This window comes from Varroa destructor, unplaced genomic scaffold (genome assembly GCF_002443255.2).
Source record: "Varroa destructor unplaced genomic scaffold, Vdes_3.0 BEIS01000003.1, whole genome shotgun sequence".
In the NCBI taxonomy this organism is placed as follows: Eukaryota; Metazoa; Arthropoda; class Arachnida; order Mesostigmata; family Varroidae; genus Varroa; species Varroa destructor.
Window position 1 is genome coordinate 36,408,158 of NW_019211456.1, and position 24,859 is coordinate 36,433,016.

Below are 24,859 nucleotides of genomic sequence, written 5' to 3' on the forward strand. Positions count from 1 at the left end.
AACAAATAAATTAATATGGGGATGATAAGGCTAAAAACAGGGAAAAATCTCTTAATCAGACCTAAATTTGGTTCGGTTTGGTAGTGCCTTAAGTTCAATTGTTGAACTAGGTATTCAATCGACACTCATATGCTTTTATTAACATTTATTATGACTCTCGCGAAAAAAAGAAAATGTTTTTTCAACAATAAACCTTCAGGTAAAACTATCTCAGCATATTATCTGCTAGCTTTAGGGAAAAATCACTGTACATCCATTACAGAGAAGATATATAGCAAGCGCATAGTTGGTTTGTAGTGACTACTATATTTGTCGTAAGAGCAATTTTATTATAGCATTTATGTACATGAAGTTTATATTCCTTGTCTTCGATCCAACGGTTGACTACTGCTGACTGCTACCACCGCAGTAACCCTTCTTCTCGTTAAATAACTAGAAACAATGCAATCAGTACGCCACGTACTTGCCAGATGTCATCCACGTCCGACGCAAAGGAAACACTGATGCTGCAAGTGACCGGATAGCGGTCCCCACGCGCGGGGGGACGTTTTGATGACCCTGACCACTGCACCTCCCCTGGATTCCCTGACGGTCAAAATGGCCGCCGTCTTTTGCGAGCCCGCTGTTTTACAAAAGCCTCTTCTCTGCCCAACCACTACAAAAGCAACGTTGCGCAGGAAACTGAGCCGACACTTCACTCAGTAGCTGAAGAAGTAAGACCTCTTTAGTTTGTATTAACGCAAAGCATGCCTACCACCATTTACTTTAGATAAAGGTACCTTGTCAGACTCATTTTTGTGTTCTGTTGCTGGACGTTGCGGTAGCATTATTATATGTATGCGTTTAGAGATGGGCCTGTCAACTCTGTACTATGCGATTCTCTCTTGCGACATACAAACAAGTAATTTTCATTATTATATACAGCGCTTGCATATCAAAGTCTGTGATGGCCCAAAGTGAGCCCCGGTGCAGTATGACCACATGTGGATGTTGTGCTTGTGTGTGTGTGAAACCAGGGAAGTTATCGGTAAAGTATGAAGTGGCCAGAAGTTAAAAATCCGGTTTATATGGTTTTCGTTAGTGAAGTGTTGATTTCTCTTCTTTGATGAACGATTTTCGTCAAACACAATTTTGTGACGCGTAAGCACGTCTAGGCCAAGGATTTTACCTTGGCTGCGCCTAGCAAACGGTGTTACAATATTCCTCACCATGCTTGTAAGAAGTTAGCTAATAGAACCCCTCCGGGCTGTACCTGAATATTGACAAATAGTTAGTTCCCTAATCAGATAACCTAGATGTTAATGTGTTTTTTTTTTAAAAGAAAAAGCTTCCTAAATGTGTTATTATAGCTAGGCAGTGTGAAACGTTTTTGCTAAAATCTAAAGTTGAAGCTGGGTTATGTAGACGGGGGTCACCTTACTAATAAGAGCCATTTTTTTCTCTTAATTCGAACTGTTTTCTAACCAGCTTAAGAAGTTTATTTCTCGGCTAAAATAACTGGGATTTATTAATTTAATGATATTCCATAGATAATAACTGGTTAATAAGTATGACCGTTACAGCCAATAGCGAGGGCGGACTTCTGTATACGCAATAGTCAGCGACAAATAGGCTGGCACCCAGCAAAAACGTTCACACCATTCTGCATAGAGCCAGTGTTACAACATACTTAGATGATGTCTCGATACTTCAATGAAGTGGTTCGAATTTCTTACTTCGTTCGAAATCATTTTTGAACATTATGTCAGACGGCTGGCGGCCTCTCAGCATAGGCAGCATTTGCCTGACTGAATGAGACAAGAGGTTCGCAAGGAGACCGTCGACGCAGCTGGTGATGCAATATTCATAGAAGCACGACGAAATGATCTTTTTACGTTTTAAGGGATCTAATCGTGCAGGCCACTAAGCTGTCGCCTCTCGGTGTAAAGTAAGCGCACTGCTTTTCTAGCCACTGCATCCTACCTAAAAAAGCTGAAATGCGCCTATGCAACCCGATCAACTCGGTCTGAGCGACGACCCGTATACATGGACGCGGTGAACAGGGCTTTCTCCGTGTGGGGCAGAGCGAATCATCTCGATGCAGACCTTCTGATCTGGATCGTACATCGACTATCAATCGCAGCGGTTTAGCTCCCTGTCGCCCGTTGCACCATCAGAGTTTTCTCGGGTGGTACTCACCAACGCCACGAATCGTTGTTTATTTCTTTCTTTCTCTATCTCGATTTCTTTCTTGGCCTTTATCCTTGCATCTCGGTCTAACCAAGATTAGAGATATCAAGACAGAACGAGATCTCTCAAATAAGCTACATTTTGGATAAGTGCAGTCAGGGCTGGTGAGACAACATACCGACAGCGCTGGTTAGAAAGGCATAGAACTCCGATTCGTTGAAGCCTCACAATATTTGCCGATTCACAGAGTTACGGGTAGACAGCGGTAACTTCAGCATCATCGGTAAAAGGTGGCACTGATACTGCTTTTTTTTTGAAGCCAAAAACGCCGAAATGCACACCCGCATGTATGAGTCACTTCGAAAACGAAAGATGATGAAGTGACTGAAGTTTAGGGAGCTTTAAGGGCTATTTAAGGGCTCCGCAACCAGTTCGTCTATCAGTTGAACACCGCAGTCCGATCAGACTGCGCGTCTTTCGGGTGATAACTTCAGTAGTAACGTAAGTTAGGACGCTGAATGCTTAGCTAATGTTTTCGTATCTTGTATGCAAGTTTATATGTATTATGTTGTCTGGACTCATTAGGTTTCATCTGCATAAAGTATTTCTGCCTGATCGCAAGCCTAGGATACAAAGTACTAATCTGCTTTCGTTGCCTGCTACGCTCATTTGTGCCAATGTAAAGTGCACCAGGCCGCCACCGAAATCGAACATAGTCCACTGATGCTTCAGAGTACTTTGATCGCTGCGCTACTAACTTCAGCATTGCTGCCGTATTATCTCTACTATGATCGTATCTGCTTAGTGGCTCTTTATATGTGAAAGGGTTGTATTACTGACAAGTATTGTCCAGGTCTTTTACCGTGGCTTCGGCAGTGAAGTAACGCTCCACCTCCTGCAAAAGGTTACTGTAGGCAGGCGTCCTTAATATTCGAAACTGCGTTATGTTTATTTGTGTGTGTGCCTGTGGACGGATCGGACCGCTTCGCTTAAGCCTCTTAGATGGGCGTTGTTCTGTATTGAAGGGAGGCTAGTTATCACCAGATAACATTATAATTGTCTGTAATTAATTAAGAATAGTAGGTACTATAGGATAGTGTTACTTTTAGCCGAGCACGCTACAAAGGCGACTAGGTAAATTCCTAATAAAGCTCTCACAGAGGTGCCTCATCGAAACTTCCGATCAGTCTTCCTTATAACCTTTGCAGCTTTTTATGGTTACAGAATGAAGTCGCTCGTCGTGCTTAGCACTGTTATGGCAGTAGTTGTGGGTTCTTCTCACAGGGTAAGTCCAATCTCTTTTGTCTTATCGTGCGCTATTTATATTTTGTCGAATAACTAGTGTTTCTAGTAATTTGTCTTTGTCGCCTAAGTATGTACTAAGCGCATGCTGCATAATACGCCATTCCGGTAAAGGTCAACATGATTGAACGTCGAAGTGACACGATGGGTCTGTTTCTGTTGATTAAAAACCACGAAGTGACAAAGGTCCATAGTGGAGACGTGTTGTTAAAGGGTCTATGCAGCCACTTCAAACGCTTGACAGCTCCGAACGTCGATATTGTCATTAGATGATTTCGAACTTATATAATCTGACTAAAGTTTGCGATACGACTTTCTTAGCGGCAGATCAAATACCCGAATAATTTTTTCGAAGTAATTCGCCCTCGACTCCAGAATATACCATTATTGCATAGAACACGATATGACACTTTTAGAGACGGGTAGTCATGATGTGAGGCACGCAGTTTATCGAGCAAGTTCATTCATTCGTTGACGTACAATAGTTAGAGCATCGTAGACGCTGCTAATGTACCTTATATAGAGAAAAGTTTGGTTAAAACTATAATGCCTTTGTCAGTGTTCGACTAATCGTCAACAGATAGGAACATTTGTAAAGCTCTGATCAAGCCGGTCGCCGTACCAACTGAAGCGGTGGCAATAAATTCAGTTACGATGTGGCCACGATGAGTCGTAAGTGGGCTCCCTGTATGCGATAGACCATTGGCGTTTCCTTTGTTGACCCCTTGGTAACCCCATTGTTACCGAACATGTGCAGATACCTACTCTTGTCATCATGAGCATAACTGGAAGCGTTCTGCCGCGATACGCCGGCTTCGTATTGGAACATGGTAATGCAACAATTGAATTGATGACACGGTTGTTTAAGGTCTAGCTACAACTGGCTACAAGGTGGCTGTCTTGAGTAGATGGCATGTACAGTATCGTGAATGGCATGAACAGTAACTTAAGGGAACAAGGCGAGAAAAGATGATATCTAAAAGAAGAAAAAAGATGACATAAACCAAAACATTTAGGTGGCAGTTAACATGGACGCTTCGAGCTACACAAAGGCGGAATTGAGACGCATTTCACTTAGATGGTTAATCGTTCTATTGTCTCTTGTAGTTATTTGTCTTAAGCCTTTAATAACACACGATGGTCAGTTTTGTATCCAACTTGAGGGCTAGCATCAAGTTTGTTGCCTTTCGCCCATGACGAGATACTTAGGCTTACTTTAGCTAAGAAAAACGTATTGAAATTTCCTCAGTTTTCCGTAAGATGCCTTTTCAGATGCGGTAACGAAGCTGTTCAGTGGCAACTCTCTATAGAAAAATTAGTGGACTTACGCTCTTATGCAAAAATTATTTTGCGTGGACCAATGTCATTTCTGTATAATTTTGTATTCGTTCGTTGCAGTAAAGGGAACCATATGGAACGTATTTTTTAGCGTGAACATACTTTTACTGTCAATTAAATTACAGTTGCGTCGAGAAGCGTTCCAGTTTGCGGACGCTATAGACGAGGTAGTGGGGCAGGTACGAACGACCTTTCAGTGTCCTCAGCGGTACGGATATTTCGCCGACGTGGATAACGACTGCAAGGTTTATCATGTCTGCAACCCCGTTATGAATGCCGAAGGTGAGTTCGGAACGAGGCGTCGTATTGTTTTCGGAGGACGTTGGAGATACGCTTTTCATCTTTTATCAGGCTCCTCCGATGGTCGATAATTCTAATTGATAGAAATCGATAATTTGGCGGTTTACAAACAAGTTCTTGTGTGAAACGATTAATATGGCAACGTATGAGCTCTGCGCTCGGCTACTGCCGCCGAAGAAGAAAAAAAGTCCGATCAATATAACTAATGTGAAATTATTAATCCACAAAACATTGACAAATAACTAATCATTGATTTTCACTATTCCCACACAAATACACCCAAACACAAAGCGGTCGACCATTTTCTTGTAGCGATCGCAATCATTCTGAGGCGCTTGCCGTCGGTTGTACGTAACGTAACCTAGAAACTATTAATACTATTCTAAAGCAGTGATAACAGTCTCTATCGGAAAAAAACGCGTGTAATGACTATGTTCGCACCACCGCAAGGTGTCCATTACATGCTTATGATGTTTTTACTATATATTTTATACTAAATTTTACTATATAATTAATAATAGTAATAAGCCTCCTAGCAGCGGAGACGCTACTAACGTACTATGTTAGCTGGCCTTTGTCATATGCTCGACGTTGCATCTAGAGGACAACACCAATATCCGTTATTGTCGTAGACACCCCTCTAAACACCCCTCTCACGACCTGTCTCCACATGATGATGACAATAGCAGCGGTGAAGATAATAACAATGCACATACAATGCTACTATAAAAAAAAAGTTAGACTATTAATGTGGTACACTATATTTTTCGTCCACATTTACCAAAAGCCAGCTTTTTTTTTAAGTGTTACTGACGCTTTTTGGAGCGGGCTGAGACAGCAGTTCAGCTGGTGCTGCTTACTGAAGTAACTGTTATTTTTTGACTTAGTTGAGATCCTCTTCGTCATCGTTCCCATTCCTAGACTTGTTTTACGCCTATTTTGTAACATCATTGCCATAGCATTATATGAAGGAATGGCAGTGGGGGACGGACTGGCAAAGGGAGAACGTCATACACAGTGTGGCGTCGATTGTTTACCGTCGTCGCTGTCGTTGCTATCACGATCTGCCGCTATTGATCCGCATGTACGCATCCTGTGGTGGCCGTTAACGGCGTTCGTGACGGGTTGTGCTCTGTTCCCTCACATTTTATGGCGTGCATCTAACAGTTATCTGGTAGCAACATTAAATTCGCAGAAGTCTTTTGACCTTTTCATCATGACAGGCCAAAATGCCAGCGCCAACTTTGAAGCAATAGCAATATGCTGCTGTTTGACGTCATGAATATAATCTTATAGTAATAGGTATACATTGTCTGGCTTCAGATTTTAGGCGGCGGACGCTTTGGGAGGGAATATGGGCGGGGTTGCCATCCTCTACTCCTTCCCAGCCAGATATATTCCCCGCGCAGAATTTGTTCCTTTCGATGACTCTAAATTGTGCCACCTATACACAGAGGCAATCTGCAACGCTCTGTACGTTTGTGCAAATGTGGTAGGCACTAGCTCATTCGTAAAGCGGATTTATGCGCAATAGTAGTGGTGGTGGTGGTGATAGGAACAGCAGTACCAACGATAAGTTACGACTTTTAGTCGCACTATCGTCTCTTATCGTTAAAATAGAAACAAGAGTAATTTATATCGAATACACCTCCCATATATTTAAGTGTGTCCTATAGACACGTCTCTAGGTTGATTTCCTCATATCTTTTTCGAAATTGTCCTCGTGCAGTATTTTCAGCGTGTTTTTCCAGTGTTCATTGCATGTTTATTGTTAATTGTCGTTGTATAACGTTCAGTCACAAAAGCTCCTATTATTATTATTCTTACCATCACTACTAGGCATCAATTTGGAGGTCACTGCAGCCGATATTTACGTATATCATCTTCAATGAGGCAAGCTCATCGATCATAAAGGGCTTTCTTTGCCGAGCCGCGTCATAGCAGCACCGACAAGTGTAATGACGCCAGCACAAGATATTGAACCGTACGTTCTCATAAGTACAAGTCAGCACATGATCGAGCGAAAAGGGCGAAATGAAAGGACAACGCCGACCTTAAAATGATGACCGTGGCCCTTTTTTTTATACATAGTCCCTTAGACAAATGATACCTCCAATAAGCAGTGCACTGAATTTCCATTTGTTGTTTGTGACCAATTATGTAGACAAGAACGTCATCCATTATAATCTCTAACGTAATATGCACAATGACCCCCTCCTGTTTTGACTCGACAACACACGTTTCCTCGGACTGTAGTAACAACAGCGACACCGAAAATAATCGATATTTTTTTGCAACAATAACTAACGCATGTATCATATACACCAGTTTTTCATCACTGTTTTCTGCTGCATGGTGGGAACCGTTTGAAAAAAAAAGTTTAAGATAATAGAAAATAGCCGTTGTCTTGAAAAATACCAATTTCATTAATTTTTTCCAACTAGCAACCCACTCTATGCTAGAGAAAACAACATGAAGCGGTTTGTCCGTTCGTTTCTAGTGAAGGCTTATGATTGCGGTACAAGTAATCCCACTAGTTAAGGAATTATCAATTTTTCTTAATTTTAAGTTAATGTTCAAGTGTTTTGAATATGATGCATTTGCCTTCGTGTTCACACACAACTTCGCCTTGTGCTAGAGTCGTTAGACAAGCAGTAGATGTTTCTTCTGCGGGAATCAAACTACTCCGTTTGAAAGCAGTAGCAGGCCGGTGGGGTAGGCCGGGCAGTAGGCAATTTGAGAAAACAATCATCATGTCTATGAGTTTTACCTTTGTGGGGACTATTCATATAATTAACGGATTGAAATTAAGAACGGTAAATGACAACTACAAGTAGCTCCTAGCGACGTTTTTATCCCGAAGCGGCGGCGGCGGCGGCCCTGGTGGCATAGTGGTTTGTGTGAAAACACTGCGTTCTGATCTACCTAGTGACTGTGTAGGGAAAACAAGGCTTGCTACAACAGGCCTGCTGGTCGTCACACACAATTTGTGCTGTATATACATATATACAAACGGACAAACGAATCTGGTACTACCCGTCACTTAGTATTGCTTTGCTTCAGTCTCTTTTTGACTCAGTGCCCTTGACGTCTACTAGTAGATTCGTTGGCCTTTTCGGTTATGATTATTTTCACTGTTACAGCTGTCAGGAAAGCAGGATGCATAGTAGCTAGAGTTGTTCTCCTTATGTGGCTGTGTCCCGTTCCCAGTTTGCCATATCTGGCTCTAGAATGTGGACAGCCTGATGATGGCGGTGTAACCCTGCACTTGAAAAATATCGGACAATCCAAATGCGACGCTCAGCGATCATCAGTGTCGAACTGATCGCGGACGAGATATCAACATGAGGTTCATTCCCCCTCTTCCCTCTCAGCTCTCAAGTGATCGTTGTGATCTCTACCAGCAAAAGTACGACGATTTAGATTATCTCGAAAGTTATCTGGTCAAATAGACGATCTGAAGGGTTGAAAACGCGCAGATCGGAGGACGAATGGAACGTCCCCTATTCGGTGGACAACAGGAAATTGACAGACAAACAGATATCCCTGCTCGCTGCTAATAGATATTATGTTAACGCAGTATACTGCCGGACACGCTTCAATATATTGGACAATACAAACAATAGTGGACGGCAGGTCGGGTCGCACTTTTATCGGCTAGACTTAGGAAACAGCAGCCTATATTTCGTCAGCATCGAGCGAAAACTGCTACAGAACCTTTCCATTATTATTGCTGAGATTGATATTTACTGAATGCGGACGTGCGTATGTACGTGTTTGTGTCACGAAATCATACAACAGACCAGGGTGACTTTGGTACGTTTGCGTCTAAGCCCCTTAAAGGCAGCCCAGTCAGGGTCAACTTGATCACTGCTTAAATTTGTCACTAAACAAACGACGCATGAGCTTTACCACTGCTGTATAAAACAAGTCTATGTTTAGTGTCGCTTCATAAAATCGAACAGTATAAATTTACATTTACATCGAATACTGATTCTCTGATACTGTACTTTGCAATAAAGGATGTCTCTCAGTAATGGAATAAAACCAACCATTCAATCTACAAAGAATTGGTTTATTTCAGAGCACCTGTGTTAAAAACCTTGAAACTTTTCTGAAAAGCTGTACCGTACGGCATAACTTCGAAGCCGTTTAAAACTAAACTCAAATGCGTCGTACGCAGTTGCTAGATTATGATACCGAGGTCGATTTCTGTAGATCTCCAAACGTAGCAATATAGATTAGTAAAAGATATATCAAGTATACGGCAATATAGAAGTCACATATATTGCGACGCCGCACACCGGTGCTTTCTTTAACTATAACCAAGTGTTCGCGGACCCAATTCATCTTCTGAAGGAATGTTGTAATTGGGAAGTACGCTGGGAACGCCACTGGGCTAACAAGCACATCTTCAGTATAGTTTCAATATGTGCTCGCACCGTGCTTATCCCTGTAATCCCCGGGGTATTATGGTAGACTGCTTAATAATACAACGCTAACTTTACATACAGTTGTTTACATGTGGGATAAACTGTGCAACAGGTATGACGCTGTTATTTAACAGCTCATTCACGTTTCCTTCGTCCCAGCTGACTTACTTTAAACTATAGTATTATACGCGGTAGCTCGTGAATCAGTGACACACATGAATCTGTTTCGGTGTTGCTCTTTGTGAAGAGATATAGAACCTCGCCTACGTTAGAAGCGTGGCACTTCACCGAGAGAGGTAATATTATACTATTTGAAATTGCAGTAATACGTATTTACTTGTTTAATAGTAAATGTACGCAAGCGAAATGTCTCTATGATTAGTATTTACCAACTATTGTGCCAAGCCATCAGCTTACGTAAGTCCTAGCGTCTCGAACTTGAATACCTAGCGAAGTCAACTGCTTCTACGTAAGTTAATGGCTTTCATTTTTAACTGTAGATGATTATCTCGTTTTCGGTAAATAGAACTTTGTATACTTGGCGAATTAGGATAGAAGACAGGAGGAACATAATAATAGAGCTGTCGGTTGAAAGAAGAACTTGAACAATCTATCATATAGTGACAGTTGTAGATAAAGTAGCTATTACCTAAGTGACAGCCCGTTTAAGTTCGCTCTTGAAATTACCGCCGTGCGAAGTTGTATTACGAGGCCTCTGAAGCCAGTCAAAAGGGTACCCCAGTTTACCTTCTGGATATGAACGAACTCAATTTAATCTAAATGTTTAAAAAGACACGATAGGAAATAGCTAAATTAACAGCAATTTGAGTTTTGGCCATAGATTCTTTAAGTCTGTAATCAATAAAGGCTTAGAATCATGGGGCGCCCACTTATGGAATGCCCACTACCTAATACTACTGAGATTTGAGTTCAGTATACGTGCAAGCGGAAGTTAAATGTTCGAGCAATTAGAATATTTTATTCAAAGACTGCAATAGAAAACAAATCATGTTGGCCTTTGTTAAATTTGATCTGTTTGGTCAATGGAGAACCACGTTCTGTGGGGGCCCAATGATGTAAACCGAAAGAAAGGGTTTTTGAAACCGGTGGAGCTAGCGTATAACAGCTGTTCTGTGATTTAAACAAGTAACGAAATTAGGTTTTTCTGTTGAACGAACTTAGACTTAAAAAACAATAAGGCGCAATTTAGTTGACCAGACCATTTAAAACTTTCTAGTTAGTTTGTCAGTTCTTTTAAAAACAATCATCGGCGTACAATATCGGCCTCCTCAGACGTTTTATTCCCAAACGCACTAAGCTAAGCGCTAAGTTACAGTTACGAACAATAGTTAAAAGTTCAAATATTTTGATCACGAAAGCAAGTTTGATTAGACATACGACCAGGCAGTCGATTTCTATTTTTCTGACTGGCTATCACCCATCAAGGCCAAAAATAATGAGCGACCGACCCAGACAGACGAGCCAAATGTGCCCACGGATGTTTCACAAATTTGTGAGCAAATTAGCTACTGTCTGCAGCATAAAAAAGGGTCTTTGCATAGCACACGGTAAATAGGCATTCGAACCCAGATTGCGTGTTTTTTGCCACAACGCTGTACATAACAACTGTGTTTCTGTCTCGAGGATGCAGTAACTTCTACGGCTGCTGTTGCTACAGTACTACGTTACCGATAGAAGAGTAGTCTGCTTTATTTATACAAATTGTATAGTACGTGTCATTGGCGACACGCGAAATAACAACGCCTGTCCTCCGTCGGTCAGCGGCCATTTTGTCGATTTATCGATACGGCTACAGTAATTCGGTTGTTTATCTGCTTGTAGACACACACTGATTGTGTATTATGTAATATTCATACATAGATTTACGTATTACTAGTGGCCATACGTGCGTACATGGACCAAAGCCCGTGCATCCTCCAATTAACATTGAGATACTCCGGTGTACGCATGTCATCCTACCCAATCAGACAAGATGTTGTTGTCTAAAAGATTGTGCCACCTTGTTCAAACGACAATCAAATCTACGGTGAGATGAGGGTAGAGCGACACTATTTATAGAAACGCCAGTCGCATACTGTGGTATAATAGTAGCGCCAACCGCAACAATCGTCGCAGGGGGCTCTTTGTCTGGGTCTGCTGTTTATAATCCTCACACTGTTTCACACACTTAGGGGTAAAACCACAGATCTGTCGCAGACTGTTTTCTTGACAGACGGGTATAGATGGACGCAAACGTGGACCCACAGTGAAATGTACATATAAAAAAGCACATCTTGCTCACAGCTGTATTCCCACCGTTTTGTAGTTGCCTGCGTCTCGAGCTGCTTCCGCTGCAGTGAATTCTGTTCCCCGTTGCAGATGCATGAGTTTTTAATTTATGGCGTACTTGACAGGCAGCGGGTAACGATTGCAATGTTAGCTGGGCTTTGTTGGGGATCCTTAAGTCTGGGATTGCCCCAGTGGGACCGCTGGTGGCACCGCGTATGGGTTGTCCTATTATAGTGGCCATGTGCTGCTAAATCCGAGCAGTGATACGAACTTTTGATGTGACCGCCGCTAGTAGCTACATGTAGATAACGCGTTAAGGTCGTTGATAGTGACGCTGCAACCTAACGCGGTGGTGGTGTGACTGTTACTCCGGTTGCTGTTCACGATGACATTGACGGACGTTGCCTGCCCCCTGACTTTACGCTAGACTCTCCTCTATGTATAATGGTTTAGATATAGTTGCTTTGTCAATATATTCGTTGAGTAATCGACTCTCCATCTTACCCTTAACCCTTTTCTATATTATAGGATGATCTTCTGATCGATTGTTCTGTCGACGTTTTGAGAAGCCACACAAAGACGGAGTTTCCCGTTTGTCTATTCCACGTATCCAGCGTATTGGAAGCGCAAAGTCCATATGGCTGACATATAATAGTTATCGTAGAGTCCCAAGGCAGCAGGCGTTGTCGAGTTCAGCTTGAAATCAACACAGTTATTGCGGTTATCTGATAGTCGCCATAGATGCTGAAACCGTTGTGTTCCTGTTTCAATACAAACGGCTGTAAAATCATGGTCTCAGATGTCTGAGTGTACGTATTCAAATGGATTACTTGACGATCTGCTCTCCATCTGCCTATACATAAGTACTAGGCGTATTTTCAGACCTGAGTAGATGACGCGTGGAAACTGCGCTAGCGGCGCTGGCGGCAAGCTGATGTCCCTGGATCATCTTTTGTATAGGAGCAGAAAACGCCATTTGAACTATCATCAGTTAGCTTGTTTTACCGTTGCTAGATTTAGTGGCATAAACAGGGCGCATTTATTTAACCATTTTTGAAGAAGGCGGAACATTTTAAGATGCTGATGATGCGTACCTACTGCTAAGAGAGCTAACAATGGCTTCCTAAGAGGATGGATGACGGCCTGTTTGACAGCAGTATTTAATGGATTCAGATCATTTTGAGCTAGGGAAACAAGCAATGTCTGTGTAGCGAATAGGACGAGACCTCATTAAGTATGACAAAAGAACAAGCAAAAACAAGTTTCTACACTAAGCTAAATTCATATTAGGGGCAGTGGATTAGAACAAGCAGTTCATGCAGTTATCACTATGGACGCAATGATTGCGTAAGGCAACAGATACAATACAGCTGGAGCTAACCTATGATACAGCAAATAAAAACTATATTCACAATAGGTACTTAAATCGGTACATGTTTTTACGATCCTCACAAAGAACAGTGCACGTACATTTTTTATGAACACGTCGGGCGGTACAGTGGATTTTCCGTAATAGTTTAGTGGCAGTAGGTAATGTGTTTGCATATTGACCTTAGGGACACGTTGTGGCCTCGGTTCCAACCCAGGCACAGGCACACTTCATTTCTTGCCGGGAGTCTGTCGTCTGACGGAGTGTTTAACGGCGATACCCGACCTGAAACTCTAAATATAGCACACACATAACAGAACAAAAACTGGCAACGTTCATAATCGTTAACTTTGACGTTTTTTTTTTTCCTCATCGTTAACTATATTTGTCTAAGCGGAGTAATTACAAAAGCATGAAGAACAGATGTAATAATTGTTTAACGCCATTTTGATGTCTAGAAATTCGGACACGTATGCGTGTTCTTCGGTGTTTATACCATGTGAGAAAGCACTTTTCAAGGCACTGAAATGGTGCAAAAGGACTTTTAGAAAAGCATTTAAGCGAAATATTGAACATATATGTTTAATGTTGGAAGATTACTCGTATTCAACAAATTTGAAAATGGCGACGATCTCTGTTCTTTCATGTGTGCAAAAGTGTTAGCGTATATAGTTATCTACAGTGTTCTCGGTTTGCATTCGTATCCGGATATGGAATCTTAGGCCATGTAAAGGCTAAATAGATAAGAGCCTTAAAGATGACGAATTTCACTTTTGTGACTAAGCTCTTATAACAAGCGTCATTGTGGCATCAACCATAACAATAAGAGATCACGCAGAGAAAGACGAGCGTTAATGAATGAGGAAATTCGTTTCAACATATCCAGGATTCTTTTACTGGCGATTATTTGTATTTCGATAGCTTGCGAAGGCTTCTTGTGCGCTTGATATTGATATTTTATGGATCTTACGGTGACCCTAACCATATCAATGCCCCAGCACAATTCTTATGATTAGCTAATTAAAAATAGCTTTCGAAGCTCAAATTGACAACGCGGAATAAGCGAGACTCTCTAAGGCAGAGGAGTCCACAACCTGCCTGGTAAGTTGCATTGAGTTCGTGCATATCGGAGCTAGCCAGTGATTAGATATTTCTAATATCAGGATGACTTAGTCTTTCTTAACGGAGAGTTGGCGAACCTTATCAGACGTGTGTTTCTGGTCTCTTATCTGTCTCGTTTTGTGTAGGTGGCATCGAAGAAGTTCAGCATTTCTCGTTCTTCTGCGGCAATCAGACTGTCTTCAACCAGCTCACGTTGACATGTGCCCACCCCGAAGAAGCTGTTCCCTGCCCTAATGCACCAGACTTCTTTTACGTGAACGACAACATCGGTAAAGAGGATGCGCCATTCTTGACTGATGATGATACGCAAAGGGCCGCCCCTCTTTATCCCGGTTACTCACAGCCAGCCCCCAATCCAGCCCAAGCTCCTGCTGCCACCAGCCTGTACTACCACACCGTTTCCCAGGCTGGTTCCGAGCATGGGCATCCGACTTATAGCAGCTCTAGCCCGTCAGCCGGCTACTTAACTAGCCAAGGCGAACAGAAATATGTATCTGCTTCTCCACAGAGCCAAGATAATCAGAGTCATCACGTTTCAACAGCTTTTGGTCAGCGCGCCCGAAAGAAGTAGATCTATTACTTGTTCTACGGACGACCAACGAATCGGAGTGGCCCGCAAATTAGGAGAAGCCAAATGAGGAAGTACCTTGGTGTTAGTAGAGACCCGCCGGTAGCAGAGTGTGTCGTCTTTGTCCAATAGCTAAATCGTCTCTTAAAGCGTCCTTGTACTTTTTTTTTTTTGAAAAGAAATCATATCGTATTCGTAACGTACTTTCCTAGAAAGTCAGTGATTAAAAATATCGGCTATTGCTATTATCTAGCTAGAATTTCTTGGACCTAAGATGCCAATTTGGAGCCAAGCTTTGATGAAAGTGTGATCATGAACTGCGTAGGATGCCTCAAGAGCTAATAATGAACATAATAAATGAGGATAAAGCGGCCAACGTTTCGTGTCTCTTTGTCGTAATGAAAGTTCCCGCAAAAGGTCCCTCATTCAATTGCTGTATACACAGTGGAATTGCCGTGTATATATATATGTATGTCTATATATATATATATGTGTGTGTGTATATATATAGCGCATGTATAAATTATGCATAATGATGCTACTCGACTCGCGCGATACCAATAAATTCTAAGGCCATGAGAACCGGACGTATCTTCATTTAGCCTGGATCCCTCTACTTCTGTATTGTGCACAGCTTCTAGCCGTTATGTTTAGGTTGCTCGCACCAATGGCTGTCCTATACCTAATAGATATAATAGTTATATGTAATGTCAAAGAATACCTACGTTGGCCGGAGTATATGAAAGTTTTTTGTCTTTTCATATTTGTAAGGTTATTCTATTACCTCTTTCGTCCATTGTTTTATATATTTAAAATTTAAAGTTTAAATTTTATAGCTGTGATCGAGTAAAGTTTACGCTGGACGTTACCTAAAAGGAGGTATTCGTGTATAAACTTAAACTAAGTATTGATCCTCGTAAACGGTGGCGACAAAATGAATTCTAGATAAAGCGGTTTATTAAGCGTCAAGCTATTTATTGCCTAACAATTTGTGGGTGTACGTATTCTAGTTCGCCTATCGAGAAACAACGTAAATAGGTTTTATTAGCTACAGAAGGGAATTTTCTAATAGTGTTTCAAGTTTTACATCTGGTATCGCGATCAGGCGTTCCATCACATACCAGTTCAGCTTCCGGCAATGCAGTGGCATTTCTATTGGTCTATTACGTCAAGGCTAGACGTTTGACAACAATAGACGGCACTGAGTACGAAATACGTTCGGGTGTTAATTTTTCAGTTTCCTGCACACTTATCTTGACGTTGGTAGATCAAGCTACCGCGTCTCTGCCTTAAAAACTTCATATGTAAATGGCTCTCGATAGCTGATGTCGCTACAGGGGTTCATATAGGGGGAAAATATATGAGAAGGTATATGCATGCAGACGACATTCGGCAGAGCATAACGAAAATAACTAAAATCGATAGAGTAATAGGTGGAATCAAGAAATGCCCGGTAGTAACTTTGTGCCGTAAAATGAGAACCCACTAGCACTACTTCGACTGTTGCCTGTCTTCATGCTTTCAGAAGCATGCTACAACGGCCAGCTACTCCCCTTACTGCATTTGCTTTTCCAGAGTGGCCGTCACTTTATTGTAAAATTTACATTATAAATGCAACTGAGCCAGCTGGCTCGTTTTGTGATAATCTGCTCCGTTGCTTCATATTTTTTTCTTATCTTATCTACTTATCTTCTAGTGTGCCAGCTGTTTTCAGTTAATCATATTGGCGCTGTTCACGAAGATCGCCCAGTGACACGATGCTATAATGTAAACTGTGACACGCTCCGTCTTCCAGCGACATCGGATTTGCAAAAAAAAAATGGCTGACATTGTAGTAGAGGCTGGACCAAGGGACTCTTCAATGCAAGGCTAGACAGATTGACAAGGGGTCACACAATCCGACCACTTCAAATACCGAGAAGTGACCTTATCATAATAAGTTAATAAGAAGTTTAATTGTTATATTGTATTTTTTTGTTATCTATAAAATCTATCACAATAGAGCTGTTTCTAAGAGTACTGTATCCTCGCAAAGTGGACGACTCTGCTTGACGTTCTGCGATAAAATCAGATTTTAAACGATATTAAACGAGCAATTTTCTCGCAAGTTCTAGCTTTTTGCACTATGACAGCGGCCGGGATTCGCATTTTCGTTCAACTAAAATGGATCCGCTAAAGAAATTCTCGATTTGGCCAAGCAGAAGAAGGCTGTGTATTCTTTTAGAGAATGTAAAAAATGTTGGATGACAATTTTAGCCAGGCAGGACGAGCTCAACTATATTACGCCTAGAATCATAACTTTAATCTTTAACTGTGGCAAGTTATTTGGTTGTGATAGGGTTCAGTGTAAACAAATAAGCGAAAGTGTGCTATCAATAACCTTAGGCCAGCTGCTTAATAAAGGTTGACCAAATATAATAAATAAAATAACCAGTTTTTGTTTTTATCTTGTCTACGCTTACGATTTGTGCAACTTATAATAATCACTGGGTTACTATTATAAGTTGCACAATATTAAGTGGGTTGCCAGGCTGAAACAGTATCAACAACAGCCTAAGTGGGGAACGACCTGGTTCTTCCTTTCTATAATTTAGATTGCCTGACTAAACCAGCAAGCTACCCGTAGGGAGTTCGTGGGGCATCTAGGGCAAATATGGCTATTCTTACCTTTGTGTAATGAAAAACAATGTGCTATAGGTATCCAAATGCAAAGATTTTCTTTGTACTTTTATCATCAGACAATCACTTTGTCGAGGTTTGAGTAGACACCAACGTCAGTTAATCGACGTAGCCAAGTTTGCAACGAGCCATATCTTTTTGATCGGATCAACCTCGGCGCGATTTCTATTTGTTTGCTGACATACAGCAATGTGCCTTGTTTGAAGTACTCATTTGAGGTTACACGTGAGTACCCTTTTTTGACTAGATGCTGCGTTAGAGAGACGCAGCAAGTGACTTACAACTAAGTACAGCAATTGTGCAGGAAAATGTAAACGAACAACTAAGCTCTTCATTGTTCATTGCCATCAAATGGACTTTTTCAATGCCCCCTGCCCAAGAGGAGAGAACAAAGCAAGAAAAGGTGCCGGTATTCAGAGTCGTTCGTCAGCAACAAAGTATGTCCTGTCAAAGATGTAAACATTTGCCTGGTGATTAAACAGTAATAAATTAAGGCTAGTTACGATCATTGTTTGGTTCCATCTAATGAGTCGCCACTACGTATTTCGGTCACCCGTTTGACCGCAGGCACCCAATACATGTCAATATCAGTGGTGGGAGAAGGTAATGCCAGAAGTATCATAGTACTTTGCTTGCTATAATATCATGTATAAAGTTGGTAGCACAATTCTAGAAACGCATTTGTGCTAGGTTGAGAGGTAAGTTACAAAATAACGACCAACTCGCTAACAATAGATCTTATGGCCTCATCGATCCCTAAACGGCTTGTGTTGGTTCGGCACGCAAGCTTGAGTTCATGAGCGTCTCTTACGGCAATTGTACAAGAACGTGAACGCAACTACGGTGCCATTTGTGACTCGAGTTATATCGATGGGAAGCGTTCCATAAACAGCGGTAGCTACGACCGGCCGACTAATCATCTGATGACAAGGTATATAGGCAAATTCGAAGGAGTGAAATTTAGGAAAGCGATCCTGCTGTTGTTAAATTCGTTCATGATACCCGACCTGTTAAGAGGATTTCCTACATTATTGTGCACAGGGTGTCGCTCATAGTTAGTACGCCGTCTCGTTCATATTGTTGACAACGGCCGGAGCGCTCCGCCAGTTCTGCGGTCCTGTGACGCGAGAAACGCAGGCCATCGGATATCTGGCCAGATCCACGTCCAGAACTTATTTGAATCTACTTATTCTATGTAGACTTGAAAGGAACAACATCGCACGCTGTCACTGCCGACTGGTAATTTCGACTAATGGCAGCTCTCACAAGAGAAACGATGATCAATCCAGTACTGGTCCGCAGGAGTAGCCATTTGACTATGGCCTCAATTAAAAATCGCGATGAACCTTTGCCATACGTCCGATTCTTAACCAACGACTAAATATCTATGAAGAAGAGTCTAAACCAAGATCGGTTTTCTTCAGTATATTGTGTTTGAATATATTTTAATGTTTGGCTTAATTTATTTTTACTTCTTTTACAGTTATAAATATGTATCAGTGCGTGGTCTACTCAATGTCTGAATGGCAGTCGGATCTTTACGATTACAGATGACGGCCAATTCTGACTACTTGCGCTATCAAATCTCTGGCCAAATCGAAGCATGGCACGCGCTGGTAAGGTTGCCTTGTGCATAGACTCGTCTAGTTTCCATTTGTAGGTGCCCGAGGTCTGCCTTGATTTAACACAGAAATTCGTGAGTCTGGTAGCGGTATGCTTTTTCACAAATACAGTTCCAGTTACTATGTGTGTTACCGAAACTGGCTAGTCGAGGAATTAGTCCTTACTTCAACCCGGGCAAGCATGTTGGTGAATCTTTCGTATAAAATGTCAACGTTAAATGCTGGCACTGGGACCCAGCAGAGGCTGTGTGTGTTAACATTCCTTGGGTCTCATTATGGTACGTTAGAATCTCAAATCCGCCTCTCATTTGATGACCTAACACCTATTCGCTTGATTTTCTGGAACTTCTACTTTGTGCAGCAGACCTTAGCTACCGCCCTTCCCCCCCATTGCTATATTCGGTAATGGCCTTTCGAGTTATTTTAATGAATTTTCGAACCCTTTAAATCTAAACATTATCAAGGATCCTTCGATTTACCTCGTGAAAATCCTTCTCGGCTTTTTCGGAAAAAAAGCTGCTAGTACGATGTCATTAGGGTATGAAGGTCCTAGCCGTTATCCGCTAGAGAGTCAGTCTCCAACCAACGACTTGGCCTTTTCCGATTTGATGGCATTGAGCTTTAAGGACATAGTAAGGTAACGGGATAGCAATTGTTGAAGTTACTGGATCCGGACCATAGAGACCTCAAGCTGTGAAGGCGCCGTCGCCGTACTAGAACAATGGATGGAAATGGAAGGTCACCAAAAGCCGTGAAGGACAGTTATGTTGGCCAACTGGGAGACTCCATGGTAAGGGTCACACCGCGTAAAGAGTTAGCCATAAGGGCCGCGCAAATGACAGTTTGTTTCCAACCAGTTATCTAGTTTTTACACGTATATACATGTAGCCGTTTGAGTGCTTTATCTTGTCTAGCAGTCATAGGTTCGTCCCTGTCATTTATCTCTACACGACAGAGATGTGCCTGAAGTTCTACGACGATTCTGTCCTAAACGTCCAGTCGCAAAAAAGTTGAAAGGACTCTCATATTGCTGCGCAGTTGTGTGACTAATTAAATAAATATTACTTTTAGTATTCTAATTTATTTTATTACTATTTTTATATATAATAGCTAAAGATTAGTTTTATTTAAAAGCGAAAATATTGACTATTGCATCGTGCATATGAGAAAAGTATCTTTATAAAGTGAAAATTTTCAAATAAAAAATCTTCCTATAAGTTTTTTAGAATAGGTCAATGTTTTGTGGATGATATTGTATTTCTAACTCTTTGACCTAGTTAGACCTGAATATCTTAACGATAGTGGTTTAATAGACCGGATGCATACATTTCATTGCTAATTATTAATAAACCTGTACGTATGGGGGTAAGTCAGGATATTGGTGAGCATAAGCTTGTTCCGAGGAATTAGTTCACGAGGCAAAAAGACCCATCAGATAACATAGTTTCTGCAACAATAGCATGTTGCGAACCTTTGTCCACAACAATCTGTCTTTTGAAATTTTCTAATAAATTAAAAATTAGCATCAAAATAGCAATAGGTGTTATAATATCAGTGTGACACTCGATGCCCTCGGAAGTACCGTTACACTAGATTACCAGCAAATCCATCTTTTGTTCTGCTGAACTATTTGCGTTTTTAGAAGTACAGATTATTTTTACTATCGTAATCCTTTGTTATCAGTAGGTCTATCAAAGACCACTATGTTATGCGAAGGTATTCGATAGGTAAGGTACATGATCGGGGCCACTTTAACTAGAGAAGCAAGACATTTTGTGATTACTTCGTACCTATACAGCGCACTTAATTATTGTGGGTACATGGACCTATTCGGATACAGTCGCTAGATCTAGAGCTGGCTTTTCCACCTATCACAAAGTTTCAGGCGTACTACGAAACAGAAACGTTTCGAAAGTATTCTCATAGAAGAGGACTCGGATGAAGCTAAGTTAGGAATGTAAAAAAGATTGCCATTCAGATAAGCACGTGCTAGGTTAGTCCCGATCCCCGTTCATTTCTAACGACGCAAAACTTTCACTCAGCCCTCAACGGCAGTGTGCGTGGTCTGCTAGATTGTTTGCCTATAGGTACTTAGCTGCTGCATAATTCAATACGTCGTAGGATGCTGTTACTTGCAGTCTTCTTCAAAAGGAGCAGCCCAAGCCTAATCAATACATGTGAAGATAACCAAATAGCGCATTCCTTTCACAATTAGGGAACAGGAAATTCATTTCCATCGAAAGGTGTAGGTGGAACACTTGGCGCATATAAGAATGAGCATAGCATGCAAGGATGTAGATAAACAAAAGGTTCTCTTTTTTTTTTTTACTCTTTTAACTTTTAAAAGTTTATAGTGAACTATTGGATCATCGTATGAGACGAATTGATTTTTACAAACTGTAGCTGAAAAGTGTGATTTTTTTTCTGCGGGAGATTGGCTTGTGTAATGATTTGATGCACCATTGTCTATATTACAATGCCACATCGAAATAAGTATTTTGCAACTCGTTGTTTATGTGTTTCGGGAGGATCGAGTTAGGCAATTTCAAGAACAATCGTAGTTTTTCTCGAAAGTGCAGAATATTTAACCCAGGTAAATTACTTATACTAGGCCTAATATACTTAGCGTTTGTTACGATCCGCACTGAACTGAACAATCCCGCCGAAATGGCTGAAAAAAATTAGTATAGATATTTTATAATTATCAGGAAATCGTGACTCCATTACCCTTTTAATTCCGACTGCCAAAGTGGCCTAGGCAACGGGAACCCGTACAAATATCCATATTATTGATGCGTTTGTTTTTTGTAAATATCCACATATTGCGAAATAACCCCGCGCGCCAATTTGGGACCATTTATGTTCCCTACCCCACTCACTCGACAGATCTGCGTCGACTTTCTATGCTGTGTGTAACTGTTTTGTGCATTGTGTGTGTGTAATTGTTTTTCGCCAATATCGACGTTATCTTCTTAAGACGTGTTCAACCGTTGGTCATTAAGGATTGATTTTTTCAATAGTGAAGTTTGAGTTCTTCTTATTTGATATGTATACCTTACATAGTGCGGAGCTCATTTCTTGGCCATCGGCCAATAATGGGTCAACATAAGCATCGATAGGCTCGTAATCATCGCACGCGGTATGCAGTAAAAGTAACTATTTGATCGTTTCTTCTAATCATCGGGTGGTAAAGCTATCAACGGTGTAGCAAAGAAGGTATCATTTAAAATTTAAGGGAAGTTCTGTACTTTTGAATGAAACTCGTGCTCCAGATGATTATCTTCTCCGGACTGTATCATGTGCAATGTCCAAAGGAGCCTGTTGGACGGTCAAGAAAAAGAGATCGCATTAAGGGGGGGTTCGATCACCCGAAAGTGTGCGATTCAGAGCGGAAAAGCACAAATGTACATATTTTTAAACATATTAACGCGTTGACTTCTATTAGACTTAGAACCAATACTTTGAGTGCTACGACCCTTGCAATAAACAAAGAAAACTAGCTAGATGCAGCGGAAGGTTACGGTCTAGTATCATTTCCACACTGCAACCTGGCACCTATTCAACGTTAGCTGGTCCTTGGAAAGAAAGCTCTCTGTATTATGAGTACATGGTGCGTCGAAGATTTCTATTAGCACTTTCTATATTCTAGCATTAGATGATCCAGAGGCCTATGGACGTAAGCTAGTAGTAAACAACGGTATATATTGTTCGTTTGATCTCTAGGTTCATCGGCTTTATAACTAGGAGAGGCGTACAAAAGCATCATAGCAAGGGTTTAGAGCGGCGCGGTGGAGCCAATTTAATACAAATAACCCAACGTTAGCGCAGAAAATTTTATCGTCTTTAGGCCATGATGTAGTCGTTCTTCGAAAAAATTTTTAAGCATAGTTGTAGTTGAGAAGGAAGCGGCCGCAATAGGCCAAAACTGCCTAGAGTTCCACTAAGATTACAACTAGGATTGCTGGATTTGATGACCTAACTCCGTTTTGCTTTATTAAACTAGTTTGAAACACATGAAAAATAGCCTGATATAAACCATCCAGCTTGATAGCTAGATAGAAGAGCGTTCGAACTTCCCCCCGGTTTGGCGACCCAACTGGTTTGGCCACAAGGGCCTAATCTCACTGGCGAGACAGAAATTAGGTACAATTGCGTGATTAATACAATTTACAATAATTGACCCAATCACTAATTGAGTCACAATCTGTACGCTAAATTTTAGTATTATTCTATTATTAGTATTATTCATTAGTATTTTCAGTAATAGATTTTACGTATAATGACTGTAAAATAAAGTTTCTAGATAGATGTAAATAGATAACAGGATGCATGCTCAGCTTGGTGGAAGTCCTGTTTTTCTTAGAAACTGCAAAGCTATAGGTGTATTCGAAGAAGCCATATCGTAATTCCCTTAAAGAAAAAACGATCCTCAACGCCTCACGGTCTGAACAAATGTAGATATTGTTCTAATACCTTCTATAAAAGGACATTTTGAAATACTGTCAAATATATAGATGCCGCTAAGATACTCCCTGTTACTCCTACTGAACCCTGACCTGAAGCAATGCTAAATAGCGGTATCGGAGCTATCGCAAAATGAAAAACTAACGATCAGCTATAGAAAAAATTATGAGAATCGAACCTGTAGTTTTTTTTTTCTTAGATGCTCATGCATCGTTAAGCATCGTGCAGGTTGCACGGAACTAAGGCGAGGGCTAGCTTTTTAACTTTGGTGTTTTCGTCGGCAGTGCGCATCTCGTACGCGTTGCAAAGTTACTGAAAAATCTTTTCGGCACCAGGTAAATAGGAAAGAGAACTAACGCTTCATCATCACAGTCGACCCATATGCTCAACAAGTTGAGTGCTACAAAATGATATATATATATATTGGACGATTATGGAGCCCTAACTCAAAGGACTTCTTTAATTTTGTATAGAAGTACCAGCACTGGCTGCTTTGATTAATGCAGTATCGTTTGAGCCTGTTTTTTTTTTAGATTTGAGCTGTCACCTCAGAGTGAATGGTTCCATCAACAGTTCAACCCAACCTGCGTGCTGTGGGGGCCGTTGCCGCAGAAATTATTAAGGATTTTAAATAATAAAAAATTGCATTTTTAGAAACTTTCAGCGTTGGACCTAATCAGGTTAGAAGAAAAATATTCCACCAAGTCTCTCATACTGGCAAGAAATATTCAGCTATAGAGGCGGATTAGTCAAGTAGCAAAAGTACAGATAGCCTGACATTTCTAGTCGGAAGGAAATGAGTGCGAAACTCAAACTTTGTAGTAAACGTTAAATCAGAATGTAAAACGAGGGCATTTGATAGTAGGAGATACCATTAGCGCTAATAGGACCAGTAAAAGGACCCAAAGATCGGATTCCGAGTATTTGTTTTCTATAACCTCTGATTTCTAGCCGACGTATAAAAAGTGGTTGAAACTGGACCTCTGGAAATATTTTACCATTCGGTGGCTTCATAAAAGTAATTCCGCTCGGAAATGGTTCCTAAACAGGTGAGGAGTTGTATAAACTACATACCTTTTGTGATATCGTATTTATTACTGAGATAATCGCTGACCATTTGAGTTTCCTTGTGAATATCCTGACGGCCATGATCGAGTAGGTTTAATTCGAAGAAGATTCTAATACATGCAGAATATTGTTTATA

General features: G+C 41.0%; 1 protein-coding gene across 3 annotated transcripts; it reads left to right on the forward strand.

The window, feature by feature from the left end:
• Positions 1-665: 665 nt before the first annotated feature.
• LOC111247923 (uncharacterized) lies at positions 666-15,472 on the forward strand. Of its 3 annotated transcripts, none has more exons than XM_022799468.2 (4): positions 666-713; positions 3,394-3,454; positions 4,935-5,091; positions 14,448-15,472. In XM_022799468.2, the coding sequence occupies exons 2-4, from the start codon at positions 3,395-3,397 to the stop codon at positions 14,891-14,893; spliced, it is 663 nt and encodes a 220-aa protein (XP_022655203.1). In that variant the 5' UTR covers positions 666-713; position 3,394; the 3' UTR covers positions 14,894-15,472. The 3 variants fall into 3 exon arrangements, with proteins under 3 accessions (XP_022655203.1, XP_022655204.1, XP_022655205.1); XM_022799469.2 differs by lacking the exon at positions 666-713 and adding an exon at positions 757-775; XM_022799470.2 differs by lacking the exon at positions 666-713 and adding an exon at positions 2,437-2,670.
• The last annotated feature ends 9,387 nt before the right edge of the window (positions 15,473-24,859 follow it).

Excerpts from the sequence above, each read along its gene's own strand:
- LOC111247923 (XM_022799468.2), top strand. The coding sequence starts at position 3,395 with ATGAAGTCGCTCGTCGTGCTTAGCACTGTTATGGCAGTAGTTGTGGGT. Across the intron at positions 3,455-4,934 it reads TTGTGGGTTCTTCTCACAGG|TTGCGTCGAGAAGCGTTCCA; the intron begins GTAAGTCCAATC and ends ATTAAATTACAG. Across the intron at positions 5,092-14,447 it reads CCCCGTTATGAATGCCGAAG|GTGGCATCGAAGAAGTTCAG; the intron begins GTGAGTTCGGAA and ends CGTTTTGTGTAG.